Raw genomic sequence first — 19,830 nt, forward strand, 5'->3', positions numbered from 1 at the left:
GCAATTCTTGTACAGTACATACTAGTTATGCTTTAAAAGTAAACTAAAATATTTGAAATGTCCACATTGTTATATAAATAGAGGCGGCTATTGTATGTATGCTTTGTATTAAAAAAAAGTGTATGCTTAAAATGTTTAATTTTTTATTTTCATAAAGGTAACACTGTTTTTGAAAGTTGTTTACATATTCAAACTAGGTTTTACTCTTTTTCCTATACAGCATGTTGTTTATAAAAGCTTTATTAAATTCTGTTGAGAAACAATATTTTTAAATAAATTTTACTTTTAATTTATACTGTATTTAATTTGTAATTAGTTAAATATAAACACAAGTTGTGTTTTATATAATAATTCTGTTGGCTTAATTGTTTATACATTATAAAAAAAAAAATTACTAGAATGATTATCTTTGGTTACACAGAAGTTATTTAGAATAAATAACAACATTGTGTACTAACATTTTTAAATATTGTAAATGTGTTGGTAATTAAATTGTTTGATAATATTTATGAGTAAAAATTTTTCTAAACGAGTTAGTACTATATATAATTATTATTTTTGTAGTATCTTAAATTTTTTGTCATCATTATAACAAAAAACTAAAATTTATGAACTTCATATTTTTTTTGAAGATGTATCAATGTATGGTATATAAGAAATAAAAAAACTTTTTTATGCATCCAAAACTTTACACTAAAGAAGTTTATTCATTTATTTATTGTAAGTGTTGTAGTAATAAAAAAAAACTAAGTAGCTTTTTATAATTCATCTTTTCACAGCAAAGTACAAGCAATTTTCATCAATTTAGTTTGTAGTGATTTAAAATTTAAAATATGCAACAATTTGTTTGAGTATAATGGTTATGAAATATTTATATGTTGTTAATAAAGTTGTTTTAAGAAATTGAAAACTTTATTAAACTTTCTCTCATACTTGGTAAAATTTGTTATAAAGACAAATGTATTAAAATGTTAAGTTCGATTTTAGGAAAATAAAATAAATCCTATATTCATTAACATCAAAGTACTATTTATTGAAAAATTTAAGATTTTTTGTTAATGTTAATCCATTTTAAATTAAACTCCTATATTCATTTACATCAAAATATTGTTTATTGAAAAATTTAAGACTCTTTTGTTAGTGTTAATCTATTTTAAATACTAAGTTAATAATTTTATGCTTAATTTTCTAGACAAAACTTTCTACAAAATGTAATTGCAATTTTACAACTTGCACAGAATTAAAAAAAAACTAATTTTGCCCAAAACGTTCTGAATGGAAAATTACTCAAACTAATTTATAGTCATAAGTGGAGAGATGCATAATTTGTTACATAAGCACTGCGCTTCCTCGTTTGTATAAATAAGAACAAATTTGTTTACAGTGCATCGCACAAGCCTTAAGCTTTAGATGGAACAAAAGTAAAGTATTCAGTTATCATTGTTGCGTAATTTGTATAAATGTTAGTATAGCGCATATTGAGTAATGTTTTTAATCAGTAAAATAAATTAATCTAAAGATAAGTATATTAGTTTAAGTCAGTTTTAAATCGTAAAGTTTAATTGTTTTGCATTAAGATTAGTTTAATCAAAGTACAAAACTTATTAACACAGAAATTAAAGCTTTGTACAAATGATGCAAAATGTATTACTTAGTTTTATTAGTGTACACTTTTGTAATATAAAAGAAGTTGCGAAACTTTATCTACATTTAAAACAATTACAATGCTTTTTGATACAACATAGAATCATTTATACATAACTGAACAAAGTACAAAGTTTTATCTGAGACAACAGTTTCACTAGTCTTCAAATGAAGTTTATATATTTATATATAATTTTTTATTGTTTTATTATAATCAGATTTTTATTTTAGTTTTTTAAATATTTACAAGTTTGTATATACCATTTTTATGCTGAGTTCAACTATAAACAACTTTTTCAATTTTTATAGATTTTTGTTTGTAAACTTCAAATTATTTATCTTAATTCAACTGGACACAAACGACAACATGACAGAAGAGGTAAAAGTTTATTATTTTCCTAGTTATGAAATTAAAAAAAAGTTGTACTTATTTGTTTCTTAGTTAAAACTTAACTTTTTTACAAGCCTCACATTTGCCTTGAGGCGTTTTCCTTGTTGAAATTTATTTGTGTTTACTATATTTGGGTGTGGTCATAAAAACTTATCCAACATTTAAAGCTTGTATCTTACTAGTACTTTACATTATGGAATACACAATCAATAAAATCTTAGACTCTTTTTTCTAGCTTGAAAAAAAGTTGAATGTGTGAATAATACCATATCATTTAAACACACACAGTTATAACCTCTAAAAGAAATTCACTCAGCTTCCACAACTTTAAGCATAAATGAATACTGTGTGCAAAATTTTTTACAAACTTTTTGTAATCAATTTATAGTGTAAATACTTACAACACCTCAGGCACACGCACAAAACTCTAGTATTTATAAATCACCAATAATAAATCGTTAGTCTTGATTTTTATGCAAGTGTTTTTGTTTAAATTTCTCTTGGAGTTTTAAAAGTTAATGAACAAATTCTGTTAACGTTTTTGAAGAAATTTCACAGACTTGAATAGTTTATATTTGACCACACTTGTAATTTAAAACTTACAAAAAAACATATCACTTTCTAACACGAGATTTTTCTGCAGACGAAATTTGGCAGCGGGGAAGCGGACAAGATGCTGAAGGGAAAGAACCCCCCGAAGAAGGGAGGGGAGAAGGACATGGACGACTTGAAGCAGGAGCTTGAAATGGACGAGCACAGGATCACCTTCGAGGAGCTGTACGCCCGGTACAAGACCGACCCGGAAAAGGTTTGTTAAATTGAATGCAAATAACTTTTTGGCATCAATAACTTTGTTGTGTATTCAATCAAACGCACTGTTGTGTGAAATTTATATATACATTGCGTAAACACAATCTAAAGTAATATGTTTGTGAAGTTTATTTACTTGGAAATCGATTTTTTCATGGCAAATATTATTTTATACAAATATTATAATATAACTTATGAGTTTACTTCGTGCTCTATCTTTTGTGTTTTTGCAGATAATATAAAGAGATGTACTTTAGAGAAATTTTATGCACTTATATGAAGACAACTTGGCATGTTATGCTTAATTTGTCGTATTTTTGTCAAATAGATATAATATTAGAGCTATTTTTTACAACTTAACAAGCAAACGACATACTACTTAAAAACTAACAACTGATAACTTACAGATAACCAATTGAAAAATAAAAACTTTCCAGGGTCTGACTTCCCAACAAGCGGCGGAGTACCTCGAGCTGTACGGGCCGAACGCCCTCACGCCGCCCAAGACCACCCCCGAGTGGATCAAGTTCTGCAAGAACCTGTTCGGAGGCTTCTCCACCCTCCTCTGGATCGGAGCCATCCTCTGCTTCTTCACCTACGGCCTCGAGTCGGCCACCATCGAGCACCCGAACGTGGACAACTTGTACCTGGGCATCGTGCTGGCCACCGTGGTCATCGTCACCGGCGTCTTCCAGTACTACCAGGAGTCCAAGTCGAGCAAGATCATGGACTCTTTCAAGAACCTCATCCCGCAAGTACGTTTTGTTTTTTCAAGCATTTGTTTGTAAATTGCTAAGGATGTTTGTCCGAACGTGGCTTGATTGCTATTTAAAACCAGTTTGGTTTAAAGTTTAAATAGTTAATTTTTATTTTTAGTTTCTTAAGATGTCTATAACTTTTTTACCTATTGTATATGTAGTTTTAACAAAAAATTTATGATTTAGATATTGTTTTAATTATTTTTAAATTTGTATTTTTTCTGCAGCAAGCACTCGTAATCAGAAACGGAGCCAAGGCCTCGGTCCTCGCCGAAACCCTGGTGCTGGGAGACATCGTGGAAGTGAAGGGCGGAGACAGGATCCCCGCCGATCTCAGGATCATCCACGCTTCGAGCATGAAGGTCGACAACTCCTCCCTCACCGGAGAGTCCGAACCCCAGGCTAGATCCCCCGAGTGCACCAACGACAACCCCATCGAAACCAAGAACATCGCCTTTTTCAGTACCAACTGCGTTGAAGGTTCGTTTGAAATCTTGTTTATACTTGTTCTTAGCCAGCACAGCTTTACAATAAAACTAATGACTTTTTGAAATTAACTGTAATATTTAAAATGTATTTTTATTCAAAAAGAGCATGAGTATGAGTCAGTGTTAGTGACTGTAAAGAGTTTTTTCTGATTTTTTTATCTGCAAGTTTTTGTTTACAAACGCTTAGTTTTTTTTTTATCAAGAACAAATTAGTTATAGTTTTAAAGTTTTTTAAGATTTTTCAAATTGAGTAAGTTGCCAGTTGTTTAGGCAGCGCCAAAGGCATAGTGATAGGCACGGGAGACAAGACAGTGCTGGGCAGAATAGCTCAGTTAGCCAGTGGAATAGAAGACAACGAGACGCCGTTGGCTAAAGAAATCCACCATTTCATTCTGATAGTCACAGGTATTTAGAAAGAAAGGGTTTAGTGTTGAGCGCAGCGAGTCCACAGTAAGAAAGCCCAAAGTAGCTTAGAAACGTAGGAGTTAGGAAGTGTAGGAGGGTTAAGTTAGGTTGGAGGTGAGAATTTTTAAATATGAATAGTTAGTAGGAGGTGTAAGGTGAAGTTGAAGCACAGTTTCTAGTAAAAAGATCACAAGTTGTTAAAAAGTTAGATAAAGAAAGAAAAGTTTTTTTTTATCTAACAGTTTTTTCTATCTAAATTAAATATTAACTGTGCATAACTTCATTTTACACCCTCTTACAACTTTCATACAAGTGGTAGATGTAAACTGGTGTATTGTATTCTAGGGTCGGCCCGGGGTATTGTTGTAAACACTGGTGACAACACCGTCATGGGAAGAATCGCCTCCCTGGCATCCGGTCTCGAAGTAGGGGATACCCCAATTGCCCGCGAAATCGAGCATTTCATTCACATCATCACAGGTATGGTTCTTGACAATTAAAATTAAAAAAAACTTCAAACTGGTTTTCGTGGTTGTTTTTAATGAATTTAAAGCGGGATTAGATAACATCTGATCATTGCAATTTGATAAAAGAAAATTTGGGTTTCAAATCACTATACTTTAACACTTATACTTACAATGGGTCTTAGAAAGCTCTTTTGTACTTATATGTAAAGTGATAATAAAAAAATATTACTATCTTATATTCTAATTATTTTTTTATAAAATTAGTTTGATTAAAACTTTTATAGTTTTCTTAAAAGTTGTAACTGTAAAAATTTAAATTTTTTATAAGTGCTATATTTAATATTAATTAATAGTTTTAGTATAAGTTTTTATAAATCTCTTGTTTTTTATACAAAAATAAAATAAAAACCTTAATGCTTTCTTAAAGATATCTTAAAGATAATTTTAAGTTTTGAATTTTGTAAAAAATCAAGTGTAAATAATACTTGATAGTCAGGTTACAAAAAATACAGCAATAAAACCAAGTTAACATAAATGTTTACCCAACAAAGGTGTGGCCGTCTTCCTGGGAGTTACCTTCTTCATCATATCCTGGATCTTGAAGTACACCCCGTTGGAAGCCGTCGTGTTCCTGATCGGTATCATCGTGGCTAACGTGCCCGAAGGTCTCCTTGCCACCGTAACTGTTAGTTTGTTTTATCATTTAAGTGTTTTTTAAACTTGCTTTGAAAACAATTCAATTAACATAAGTTGTTGAGAGCATTTGAATAATTTTTTACAAGTTATGAAAAAGTGCAGATAATTTCGTTTAGCTTGGATATATCTGATGTTTTATGTGAAAAGCTGTAAAATAAATAAAGCCTTCAAAAGTTTTGAACTTACATTGAAATTCTAAAAATAATTGAACGTTTTAAATTAGTAGGAGTGCAAAAAAGTGTTAGATAAGAACCGATAGATATTATTTATCGTTTAATTGTGAAGGACAAGCGTATGACCTTAGCAAGCCGACAAAAAAACCAAAAAAATTCGAGATAAAACCGCAAATCTTTTTGTTTTCCGCCTCGAACAGCGCGGTTCGCGTAGCGCCCAAAGCGATTTGATTTCAAAGTATACATTTCGTTTACATGCGCAAACAAAAAGTTAACACAATCTGATTAATTGACAGCTCTGCGGCTTAATACAACAATATTATGAACTTTGTTTGAGGAAAATCGTAATTTTACGCCCTACAGGTACGAAGCAGAAAATTTTTAGAGGCTAGTACAAGAATGTTGCGAAAATAAGTTGCTCGTTAATTAAAGTATGTGTATTATTAGTTTACCGTAGTAAGCGCAGTTGGCGCCCGTTCAATTGCACAATCCCATCAAATTAACGAGTATTTACACGCGAGCATTTCAAAACTATTTGGCATGCCCACCGTTGCATGCTGAAGTTTAATCAAGTTATTTGCGCGTCGAAGTATGTAGCTGTGGTGTTTATTCGCTCAAGTATTTGCGGATGTGCGAAAGTATTTTGACAATTTCCAGTTGTGTTTGTACAAGCACTCCACTACTGAAATATATATATATATATATTAATTGCTATAATGAATTGTAATCATCTTTTTTCATTACAAATAAGTTATAATTTTTCCTTTTCCCCAGGTGTGCTTGACTCTGACCGCCAAGAGAATGGCCAAGAAGAACTGTTTGGTGAAGAACTTGGAAGCCGTGGAAACCCTGGGTTCCACCTCCACCATTTGCTCCGACAAGACCGGTACCCTGACCCAGAACAGAATGACTGTGGCCCACATGTGGTTCGACAACCAGATCGTGGCCGCCGACACCACCGAAGATCAGTCCGGTATGTTTTGAGGATTTTTTAAATACAACAACTAAACTTAAAACTGTCAGTCCGTTTTACAGTTTGACCTTGACTAAAACACGTGTTTTTTTTAAAGGAAATAGTTCGCATAGTTTAAAAATACCTGCGAGCATAACTTTTGAACCGCACAAATTACAGCAAAGCTTTGGAAAAGTTTAAAAATTTTCCTGTAACAAACAAATTAAGCAAAATACTGTAACAAAAAAAAAATTGACAAACAAAACAAAGTTTTTCGTTTGAAAGCAGCGCAGAATGCGTAGTAGGTCATCAATTATTTAAGCAGCAGCTGCGTTGCTCAGAGCGCGACAATCAATCAAGCAATACATATACGCGCTTCTTATCTGCTTTATCTTATCAAGTAGGTCACACAAATATTTGCAAACAGGAGCCGAATTCGACACGACGTCGCCCACTTGGAAGGCTCTTTCGAACATCGCGTTGCTGTGCAACAGGGCCACTTTCTTGCAGGGGCAGGAGTCGGTGCCCGTGCTCAAGAGGGACACTGCTGGTGAGAATGTTTATTTTTTTGATGTTGAAAATATTGGTATTTGTAACAACACGCTTGGCATTCAGCGAGTTTAGAGAAAAGTTAAAAAGTAAGTGAAAGAAATGCCATTAAAAAAAACTTCCTCTTTCTAAATGCTAAAAAAACATTTCACATTGTTTCTAGTTTTCTCCCAATACATTTTATTGTAATAGTGATATTTTTTCTCCCAAGGTGACGCTTCCGAATCTGCGTTGCTGAAATGCGTGGAATTGTCGCTCGGCGACGTCGAGGCAAGGAGGAAGAGAAACGCCAAGATCGTTGAAATTCCGTTCAACTCCATGAACAAGTACCAGCTTTCCATCCACGAGACGGAGGACGCCAGCGACCCCAGGTACCTCCTGGTCATGAAGGGAGCACCGGAAAGAATCCTCGACAGGTAGCATTTTTGATTAAAGTTATTGTTGGTTTTAAATAAATTTATTTTTTGTTTTTCATGAGGTAAAACTCAATGAAAAAAAGTTAGAGTAGGAAAATCAAAAAATGTACAAATTTTTCCTCGAAAGCATAAACAAATTATTGATAATGTTAAACATGGTAAAAGCCATATAAACATTTCAAATTAACATTACACATTCAATTTACCAAACAAATTTAATCTTAAACAGATGTAACAAGATCATGAACAAGGGAGAGGTCGTCGAGCTCACCGACGAGTGGAAGGAGGACTTCGAGACCGCGTACATGGACCTGGGCGGCAGGGGAGAGCGCGTCCTCGGCTTCTGCCACGAGTTCCTCGACGCCGAGAAGTACCCCAAGGGCTACGAGTTCGACACCGAGGAGTGCAACTTCCCCGTGACAGACTTGACCTTCATCGGGCTCATGGCCATGATCGACCCTCCCAGGGCCGCGGTGCCCGACGCCGTGGGCAAGTGCAGGTCGGCCGGTATCAAGGTCATCATGGTCACCGGCGACCATCCCATCACCGCCAAGGCCATCGCCAAGGGAGTGGGAATCATTTCGGAAGGAAACGAGACCGTTGAAGACATCGCCACCAGGCTGAACATCTCCGTCAGCCAAGTCGACAGGAGGTAAGATTTTTTTGATCAAAAAAATGTTTAGTTTAGAAGCCTTAGCTCTGTTTAAAGCCCTTTTTAATCAATGTTTTGTAAAAGTAAAAAACTAAAAAAAAGTTTTTGAATTTAAATGTTGTTTAAAGGTTTGTAGAATTGTTTGTTTAATTAAAACAAAAGCTTCGTGTAAAGCGTTTAAATAAAAGTAATATGTAAATGTAAAATTTTAAAACTTTTACTATTCAAGTGTAAATGGTGTCTGAAAATTTTATTTTCTATTTTTTACAGACAAGCGAAGGCCGCGGTCGTGCACGGAAGCAACTTGAGGAACATGCCCCAGGACAAGTTGGACGACATCGTCAGGAACCACACCGAAATCGTGTTTGCCAGGACCTCGCCCCAGCAGAAGCTCATCATCGTCGAGAGTTGCCAGCGCATGGTTAGATTAGAAAAATTATCAAAAAGTTGATTTCAACCCGCAGTCGGTTTTGTTGTATTTTTCCGCTGAAAACGCGCTGTTGAAGTGGAAAATTTCTTGTAACTTTTCAGCGTTTCTCCTCATTGCTGATTTTTTCATTTGAGAGCAAAAAACGAGACGAGCTGTTCGCTCCGCTGTGCAAATTAAGATCTAATTTCGCTGTAATTGGATATAATTTTATAACCAGCTAATTTTGTATTATAATCGCTTTATTGTTTATTAACTTTTGCTAAGTAAGCAGCTTTTATATAGAAACACCTAATTAACTTGAAAAGTTAATCTCTTATAATTTTAAAACAAATCAACAAATTTTTGTTTTTTGAGTGTAATTTTTAAATACTACTTTTTATAATTTTTGAGAAATTTTTACTTATTTATTTGTTCACAGGGAGCCATCGTAGCTGTAACTGGTGATGGTGTGAACGATTCACCCGCCCTTAAAAAAGCCGATATTGGTGTTGCCATGGGAATCGCGGGTAGCGACGTTTCCAAGCAAGCCGCTGACATGATCTTGCTCGACGACAACTTTGCGTCCATCGTTACTGGTGTTGAAGAAGGTTTGTAAACAACTTAAAGTATATCTTTGTAGAAAAAATATTCAGTAACAAAAAGTACAAGTGCTTAAACTTTCACCCCAAACAAAAAAAAAGTTTCAGCCAAAAACGAGCCACTCCAAAAGATAATTCTTTTTGTTTTTTCCTTTTAAGTGTTCTACTACGCGGCGCTCTGCCTTCAAATTGGCCACTTTGCTGGCAATTAGAACTTTCGAAAAATACAAGCAAGTTTGAAGCAGAAAGAGCGCGCTTCGAGTATATTTTCTACACGGTGTGTGTGTGTGTAACGCGAGAGAGAGAGGGAGCGCGATTTCTCTCTCCTCGTTAAAACTCACTCGCGCGCGCAATTCTGCCATCGAATTATCCGGTATCAGCTTTCTGCTGTGCTTGTTGTATTCGTGGCACTTTTTTTCTGTTTGCACGGCCGACTTGCTCTTGTGTGCAGATTGCAGAGGTTTTTCGGTTTTGTTCGAAAAATAAAGTTGACCGCCAAAAGTGTCGGCCCGGCTGCAAAATTTTAAAGTCGTTCGAATGTGCTGAGCTGTTTGAAACGCCGACATGGTTTTTTAACTTTTTCAAAGCATAAAAGCTTAAATATCTTAACATATAAATTTTAATTATAATACTTAATTTAAAAATTATTTTTAAATCGTTTTTTTAATCTAAAAGTGATTAAAGAAATAAGTGGAGTTAAATCGTTGTGAGAAAATCAGTTTTTTTACAAAACGCAATCTCAGGTTTAATTTTGCAAAAAAAAAAATTCCCAAGCCAAAAAGAAAACTACATATGCAAACGACGTCAAAAAATCTCATAAACAAAATATCCATCTCGCATTCTCTTCGCTCAAATGTTATTTGCGTCAAAGTCTCTCCCATGCACGCATTTATTCACAGTGAAGCTTTGGCGTGCTTCGCTCAGTGCGTAACTTCTAATTTAAAGTTTGATCTTTAACCTGCCAATATCGGCTGACATCCACGAAGGGTTGCTCGTGCCGTCAAAAAAATAAGAGCTCGTCTTATTTCGATTTCGCTTTTTTTTCTATAAAAATGTGATAGTTGACGCAGCAGGCCTTGGCTCAGTTCGGCATGTTTTCAATAAGCACTTAAAAGCTGTTTGTTTTCGTTAATGTGTTGTTTTTCCAGAATTCACCTTAAAGCTTATGTAACAATGTTTTGTTTACTCAACTGAAGTTTTTTGTTTACAAATTTTTCACAAGTCCAACATGCAAGCAACTTGTAAGAGTTCATAGTTTACAAAGTTTCCTTACACCTACACAAACATTGACATGTGATAAATGTTTCTTGTACTACATGATAAACTCGTGTTCAATTCATAAGTTTGTTTCAGTAAAAAACACAGTTAAAAAAAATCTAATAAAAAAAATATTTCAATTATAATTTCATATAAAAATTGCATATATTTTAAGTGCATAATACCTTAAACAATTCAATACCAATTAAACACGTTGAAATCTACATTGAGCTTACAAATTTATCTAACAATAAAACTCTAATCAATAATAATTACAGTTAAGTTAATGCATCATCATTTCACAGGACGTTTGATTTTCGACAACTTGAAGAAGTCCATCGCCTACACCCTCACCTCCAACATTCCCGAGATCACCCCCTTCCTTCTGTTCATCGTCGCCAACATTCCCCTTCCCCTCGGAACCGTCACCATCCTCTGCATCGATCTCGGTACCGACATGGTCAGTTTATTTATTAGATTGATTTAAGTCTTTAAATTTAATGAACTGATATACAGCTCCTAATATTTACTTTCTTAAAATTTGAACACCACAAATTTTCTTTCTGAAAGCTATGTGCCTCCCAAAAAACCATCAAATAAAACTTTGACTGAGACACAATTAAGCCTTTAAAACTCTAAAAAAAAAACTCCGATTTAATTAAATTTACATTCATACAGTTGCCAGCCATCTCACTCGCCTACGAGCAGGCCGAATCCGACATCATGAAGAGGCAGCCCAGGGACCCGCTCAGGGACAGGCTGGTCAACGAGAGGTTGATCTCGCTGGCTTACGGACAGATCGGAATGTTGCAGGCCCTCGCCGGCTTCATCAACTACTTCGTCATCATGGCCATGAACGGCTTCATGCCCGGACACCTGTTCGGACTGAGGAACGACTGGGACAACAGGGCCAACCAGAGCGTCGAGGATTCCTTCGGTCAGCAATGGGTCAGTTGACAAGTTTGAGTGTAGTGTTAAAAACAAACAAACTAGTTGGTTTTCAGTTTTCGAACGACTTTTTTTTAGCTCTACAACTTCAAAAAATAAACTTGTTTGGTTTTAAATTTGCTTTTTCGTAAACAAGCGTGTAGTTTTAAGGCTTATTTCTCTACATCTTAAATTAGACTACTTGCACTCTAATAACCATTGAATAATTTTTATCAACAAAATATATTTCAGTCATACGGACAACGCAAGATAGTTGAGTTCACCTGCCACACCGCTTTCTTCACTTCCATCGTCATCGTGCAGTGGGCTGATCTTCTCATCTCCAAGACCAGGAGGCTCTCTCTCTTCCAACAGGGAATGAAGTTAGTTTTTTGTCAAATATTGGCAATTAAAAAAAAAATATTAAAACTAGAAGTTTTAAGCTATTTTTTCCCTATATTTTTCAAACTGTTTTGTAAAATCGAGAGTTCCTAAATCCACAGTTTTTGTAAGCTGTTATTTCAAAAAAAAGTATAGAAAACGAATTTACCATTCTTTAAATACAACATTTCATTTTAAACCCCCTCACTTAAAAAAGGTTTGTAAAGTTAAGACGACCAATTTAGAGTTTCTAAAAATCAACCCCCTAAAAATTTTTTCACTCGCAGGAACAAGATCTTGATACTGGGCTTGTACGAGGAAACGCTGTTGGCCACATTCCTGTCCTACTGTCCCGGCATGGACACCGCTTTGAGGATGTACCCGCTCGAGTGGCAGTGGTGGCTGGTGCCCATGCCCTTCTCACTGATCATTTGGCTGTACGACGAACTGAGAAAGTATCTCATCAGGAGGTACCCAGGAGGTTTGTTAAGAAAAAATGTAAAAGTTAAAAAAATAAGATAAATAAGATACTTGAATTTTAATGCAAAATGTGAGGGTTTATTTTTTAAATGGTGACCTAGAAGCTTGTTGAGAATTATTTATAAAGATTTTAATTTATTATTGGCTTCTAGCAAGTTAAGTGAATGCCAAAAGTTTAATAACATGTGTAAAGGTTTAAAACAGCAAAAAAGCTCGTTTAAATGTATAATTATGAGTACAAATATAAATACTCTGGGAGGTCTGTTGCAAAATAAGTATATCGAATTTTGTGTATTTAAAAAGGTATAAGAAATAAATAGTAAGCTATAAAGCAGATGAGACATATAAGGTCTTTAAACAGCCAGGAATTTAAGACACATTAACAATTATAGTTTTTGTGGGGATTGTTAAACTTATAATCATTATGACTCAGAAAAGTGCTTCATAAAAATTTTAGAGGAAAAAAACAGTGTTCAAAAAAACTAATCTAGTAAATTATATTTTAAAAAGCCACAAAAATAAAAATTACTTAAAAATAAAATAAAGGGAATTTAGTAAGTTTATAAAATATACGATACAAACATCCAGATTATTTACACCTTTTATTCCATCAAACATTTTCAACAAACCTTCCACAGCCTTTTCTAAACGTTTTAAACTCGCAAGGTAATTAATAAGTTCAAGATGCGAGCTATGAGAACTTAAGTGCTTCAATTAATTGTGGCATGTTTGTGACTCTTAATAAACTGCACATAGTACATTCAATTTGAACTTTGAGCGGTTGCGACTATTAAGTCGTAACATTTTTGCTGACATTTCGAAATAAACTGATGACTAAGGCGAAGCAAGAAGCATGAGAAGTTTAAAACTTGTAGTGTTTGAAGTAAAATAATTATTTAAAGTTTAAACATTTTCGATTTAAATATATTCTTTTCAAACACACTTTAGACTTTATAGTTTATGAAATTTGTTATGTAAGATTATTTACATCAAATTATCGTTATCTGTAATACTCCAACCGGCTTGTTACAGCCTGCAAATATTTACTCGTGTAGTTAAAAATTAACCGTTGTTTTTCAAAAACAAAAACAAACAAACACTTACATAATGCCGCCGCAACACATCAAATTAGCAAAAAAATAATTTTTGTTTGGTCAAAAAAAAGAGATGCGCTACTCAGGCTGGAAAAACAAGAAACTTTTTGCTTTTTCTTATCGATTTTTCCGCGCTTAGCTCTCAGCTGCGCGCTCCAGCTTCGACCTTGAAGCTGCAAGTTTTTCCAACTTTCAAATTTCGTTCGAACAAAGAGAGAGGCATCAAAGTGCCACCCTCTCAATTGCCTCGCAATTAAAAAGCCGATGGTGCTTTTAATTTGCGGAAGCCGATGGTTTTTCTCTGTTTAAAAAAAAGTTTCACGTTTTAATCCGATTTGCGTTGGCTGGTAATTTGTTGGCCGACTCGGGATGTTTTTAGTTTCTATTTTGGGGGTTTTAACTTGTTAAACAAGCAATTAATTATCTTATTAGCCTAAACCTCACAAAAATAGTTTTTCTAACTCATTAATAATTTAACCTGAACTTTTTCCCTATGCAAATGAAAACTGTTTTATGTATATATATGTAGCACAACTATTAAAACGAATCACCATTTTTATGAAAACAACCAATCTCCATTATATTTTTCAATTAAAAGCAGAAAGTTTAAAAGTTACCAACAAGCTTATTAACAACTAATTATTATTTATTTTAAAATGTTTTTTCTATATATTATATTTACTAAAATTAACAATTAACATTTTTTTCAGGCGCTGTTGAACTTGAGACGTACTATTAGGTCTCGCGGGAGCATTTCAGGGGCGGAGACATTAGATGGCAGCATCTACCCAGACCCCAACAACCTCCGCCCATAGCAACTGACGTCACATTTGCGGTCGTCATAGATACGCCGTAGCGACGTGGGGCAACTACAAAGCAGCAGATAAGAATAAAAAGCGCGAAACTATTGTAATGTTCAAAGTCAAGCTGAATAAATATTTCTGAAAGTTTTTTTTCATAAATTTAAATGCGGAATTCTTTTCAACGTATTTTTTGAATAAACTCAGATCGGATATTGTGTAATTTTTTTTTTCGAAGGCTAAACGTTTTGACTCGGGTTAAATTATTGATGATTGTTGAAATTTTGTCTGAAATTTTCGTGTCTTTCACTTCCTTTGACTGCGCTGTAATAATCAAAAAATTAAGCAAAGTAATGTTCTCTACTTAAAAGGTAATCAAAATTTAAAATTTCTTTAACTTACATCTGTAAAAAAGACTTTTAGATATTAACAAAAAGGTTGTAATCTGCTGTAATTATAAATATTTTTGACAATTTCCGAGTGTTTAATTCGTCCTTCTATAGTTTTGCATGTGTTTATATATTTCAAACTTATTGTGGAGAGTTTTTCAACTTTTACAACTTTTCTGCTGTTACGATACGTTTTATTTCTTTTAGACAAAAAAAGTAAAAACTTTTCACAGCTTTTCTTTTACTTTTAATTCCTGTTTCTTTTTTTTTCACCACTCAAGTTTAGCCACATTAAAATTAAAAAGATGGACGTTTTTTCTTCTGCTTATATGAATAGTGTAATTTCAGTTAGTTTTATGTTTTGGTACTATTATTTCTACTTGCTTTTTGCGTTCTTTCTTTGTTAAATGCTCGAGTATTGGATTAGTAATAAATTATGAACCGGAGTAGAAACTTGTGTTTGTTTGTAAGCTTTTATCTCTGAATAAATGTCAATAGGTTAAACGGAGTTAATTGATTTAAAATGGACGGGCTTGTTCGAGTTGGTTGGAATTTAAATTTTGTCACTACTTGTTTGACTTTACAGTAAGTTTAAAGCTATTTTCACTGATTAAGTTTTAAGATGGAACCAAAAATTTTAGCAGTGATTTTTCATCTTTTTAGTTAGGTCTAGAATAAATGGTATGAAAATAGCAACTAGTTTTTTATTATTTAAGTAATAGTTTTTAGATTCAGAAACTTAATTTTTAGATAAATAAATTTCAAGGTCTTAATCATTCTGTTTTAAAATGAACTTGAAAAAAAAAATTTTTTTTTAAAACAGACTTTTGTTATTAAATCTTTACTATGCAAATGTTTCGAAGTGTTTGAAATTTAACGAGAATAATAAAACACATCTGAGCAAGCAAGAAATGAAGGTCATATAATTTCACAATACACTAACCACGCCCCAAAATAAAACATTTTTAATGTATTATAATTGTAACATTGCATAATTAACTTTGTATTTAATCCTGAAATAACTTTTATTTTTTTAAATATTTGTTTTAAAGACTTTGCAGTTAATTATTAAAATAATTATTTAGTGTTTTAAAAATTTCTTCAATGTTCACATACAACAGTGTAGAGGTTAATAAAATGTCTCAAAATGTTTAGAATGTTCTTTGTAATTAAGCATATAAAATGTTTAAGCTGATCAAAAACTACTATTTTTATTTTACAATGCTTTCAAGAGAATGAATTATTTAGTTACTTGATCATAATATACACACACGAAAAGATTATTATAAATTTGTATCTTAGGACACAACACTAAACTGCTGCATCTGAATATCGGCGAAAAAGCTGTTTAAGCGAAATTTGAAGGTTAAATCTAAAGAACAGACTGGTTAATGATCAACCAACGAGCAAACACGCTGCTCGGCGTAAACAACTTGCCCGCATTTTATAACTTTGTTTCGTCACAAAGGAGTTGTGATACGAGAGTGCCATTGTAATGAGCCTGGCGAGTTTAACGGACTTTTTACACAAAAAATTAGCAGAAATGCGTCATTATAATGCGCTGGACATTTTGTCGTTGCGAAGAGTTCTTTAATGACTGGTTTTTATGTTTTAAAGGTAAAAAATTTATAGGTAAAAGAACAATTTGATGTGCCCTTTTAATGGTAATAATTTAAACTGACAGTATATTTATTTTTTGATGAATTTTATTTACTTCTAATGTTAAGTGCATTGGGTTTTATTTGAAATTGAATTTTTACAAAAATTAGTGTCTTGAATTTTTTTTCTGGTATTAAAAACAATACTCTAAAACCTGTTGTGTTTTGACAAAGCCATGAGTAATTTATATTTAACAGGCAGCGTAAATTTTCCACAATGAGTTAAAAGGCGTTCGTGAGAAAAAGTTCATGAATTTTGAATGAAATTCAAAAACTCTAGCTTCCTCTAACCTTGAAATTAAGGACGTTTTTCTTCAACGTTTATAAGTTTATAGCTTTTTAGTAGAACTTTTGAAATATTGCTTAGAAGTTTGGAAAAAGTAATTACAAGTTTTAATGATCTTTTTGCTTGTTAACAGCTGTTACAGACCATTGAAACATTTATGAAAATAAAATAATCATCTTAAAAATATAAAAAGTTTGTGTGAAGTTTTGTTAGCGAGAAAGTACAAAAAACAATCAGAAAAAGTTGGATGACTTTTGTACACAACAGTAAATAAATTTTTGTGTAAAACACTTAGATATTAAAGTTAGTTATTTAAAAACTCATTTCTAAAACTATTGGTAAACAAAATATTATTTTTTCTTTATCAAAGCTTACGAGTTCTGAATTATTTTTTCCTTAATTAAATTGTTAGTCGAAAATATTTGTATGGTTTTAATATATACAAAAAGCTTGTTATTAAAATTATTTTATAATCATGTGGAATTTTATTAGAAAGCAAAGTTTGAAAAGGATGTTTTTCACATTCATAACAGGTAGTACTTAGCACATAAAAAAATAAATGGCTTTTAGCATATTTGTCTAAAAGATCTTTAAAACTTTATGAAATTTTTGCTATTAGTACTGCACTTAAAAAAATAGTTAAGTATTTTATATAACTATATATACCGTTTTTTTTTTACTTATTTTTAAAACTTAAAAGTAGTATACTGTAATTTTTTTTTTGTAAATTAAATGTTTATTGAAATTTTTCAAATAGTTATTTTGTTTACCAGCTAGCAATACTAACTATTTAAAAATAAATTTTTGTAACGCTGATTTATTAATAGAATTTATCTGTTTAAAATTTATCAAAATTTGTTTTATTAAACTATTACAACTGCTCAAAACTTTAAGTTTAGCCCTCAATAAACTTACTTTTATAGTTTAAAGTTTAAAAGCATAGCATTTTTAGTGAAAATGGTTTAACTACATTTAACTTTTTCATATTCTTAAAGAATGGTTTATACCTTATCATTATAGAATATAAGTACTTCTTATTACTAGTATTTAAAGCTTGTTAAAATAAGCTCTGTTATATAACAAGTATACTAAGTAGAAAATATTTAAACGATGAACAAAAGTTTGAAAACCTAAAAAACTTAACTGCTATGTCTAGAAAAACTAGTAAATAAAAGAATAATTTCAAAGCTTTAAAAACTCAATTTTAAAGCATAAAAAATACAGCACTGTATATTAATTTACATAATTATTAAAGTAGTTTTGTAATCTTTTTTTGCTTTAAATAACTTAGTTTTACTTGCTTAACTTGTTTAAGCGCTTTTAAATCTATAATAATTTATTTACTTATGTATTTTGGTACATACTTAGGTTCAAATATTATACAAACTCTTTTTTAGTAACTATTTTTACTAATAACTTATAGTTTGAAATAAGTAGATGTTATACATTTTTTCTAACTACAAAAATGTTTCAAAAGTGTTTAGAATAAAATATTTTCAATGTCTGTTATTAGTTGTAAACTTTTTTTTGTTTCAAACATGTTTTAAAATATTTCTATTTTTGATAACACGACTAAATGTTTACTCTTTATTTATAAGAAAAACTAAATAAACAAACAACTAAAAAAATATGTATCAATAAAATCAATCCTATCTTCGTTTTTTTTTTAAAAGTGTGCACATATACATAAACAATGATGATATGACATTGAAAGCTGTTCCCTTAAAAAGCTTGTCTATACTACTATTTATTATATATCAGCAAAATTAAGTAAGTAAAAATGAGTACTTTTTGTGTCTTCTGAGAAAAATACATAACTAATAACTTGGTTTGTTCAAAAAATTTTTGAAAAACAGTATACTATATTCAAAACTTTAAAATCTATTAATCTTAGATCATAGCTAATTTCTAATTAAAAACAAAACATACTTTATTTTTGTATTTCAAATTCTTCAAAATCTAAAAAAAAATCTTGATTTATAATAAAAACTAACTTTTAAGTTTATTTAAGTAAGTTTTTAAATTGAAAAGACTAACTTAAATAATAATCAAAAACTACTCTAAACAGTACTCATTTTAAGTTACAATTATAACACAATTAATAAGTAGATTATACTTCATAAAATCTTCATTGTTAAGAACCTTTTTATAATATTTTTAATTGTTTTAAAATTCTTTAACCAATATTTAGTTATGCAAAAAACTGTAGAAACTTTTGTTTGACTCTAACGATATTTTATTACGTAAAATTTGGTAAATACTTTTATTTCTTAAATAATTTATTTAAGGTACAAGTTTGATAAGATCAATACCATTTAAGAGTAGTTAAGTATATTGTAGGACGTAAAGCAATATTACTTATTTAGTTGTAATCAAAAGTCTATCTGAAAAAATATTTTAGTTAATGTTGCAATTTAAGAAAAAAAAGTCTTTGAATAATAGAAATTTTTAAAATTTTCAAAAACAAATTATTTAAACCATGTTAAAGAAAAGTAAAAGTTTAAAAATGGCTTGATATAAGCAAGTTTGAAAAAAACAAAAGAACTTATTATAAAACTATTTATTGAAAAGCCTGTTTTAAAAGAAGATTAGAAAGACTTTAGTAAAATGTATTTTAAAAACTAATAACAACTGTTTGATTAAGCAATTTTTTGCAAAAATTTTGTTTTAGTCACTAATTTCTTAAATCTATCCGCGTTTTCACCTATAGAAGCACAAAGTTTTTCGGAAACGCCCTACCATATTTGCCGCCAACAAACAATAAAAATCTTTTGTTAAATTTTAAGAACAAATAGAAGTTCAACAACCGATTTTTACGCGGTGGTTAGACAAATACACGATTTGAAATCGATAATTTTAAATTTGCCACAACTTATAAATAAACCTAGCTGTTAAAAAAACACAGCTTTTTTTAAACTAAATGTTTATTTTATAATTATATTAAATTTCTTCCTTTTCAAAATATTTTTCTTTTAATTTAACACAGTTTTAGTATTCATTATACATTGCATCTAGATAAAATGACGTAAATTCAAATACATTATTGATTTTTTTACATGTAACATGTAGAAAAATTGTAACAGTCAGTTTTTCCGATAATTAGAATATTTTAAACATGTTTTTAAAAACTACTTATACTGCAACATAGT

General features: G+C 31.4%; 1 protein-coding gene across 1 annotated transcript; it reads left to right on the forward strand.

Annotated features, from left to right (window-relative positions):
* Window positions 1-1,957: 1,957 nt before the first annotated feature.
* On the forward strand, window positions 1,958-15,178 carry LOC145837833 (sodium/potassium-transporting ATPase subunit alpha-3-like). The gene is made up of 17 exons (XM_082945286.1): window positions 1,958-2,023; window positions 2,679-2,843; window positions 3,283-3,600; window positions 3,831-4,083; window positions 4,842-4,976; window positions 5,515-5,648; window positions 6,607-6,805; window positions 7,212-7,334; window positions 7,545-7,749; window positions 7,979-8,401; window positions 8,672-8,822; window positions 9,250-9,418; window positions 10,972-11,126; window positions 11,345-11,614; window positions 11,846-11,976; window positions 12,262-12,455; window positions 14,259-15,178. Exons 1-17 carry the CDS (start codon window positions 2,012-2,014, stop codon window positions 14,285-14,287), a joined length of 3,066 nt encoding a protein of 1,021 aa, XP_082801412.1. The 5' UTR covers window positions 1,958-2,011; the 3' UTR covers window positions 14,288-15,178.
* Window positions 15,179-19,830: the final 4,652 nt, after the last annotated feature.

This window comes from Thalia democratica, chromosome 6 (assembly GCF_965202585.1).
Source record: "Thalia democratica chromosome 6, ktThaDemo2.hap1.1, whole genome shotgun sequence".
Taxonomy (NCBI): domain Eukaryota; kingdom Metazoa; phylum Chordata; class Thaliacea; order Salpida; family Salpidae; genus Thalia; species Thalia democratica.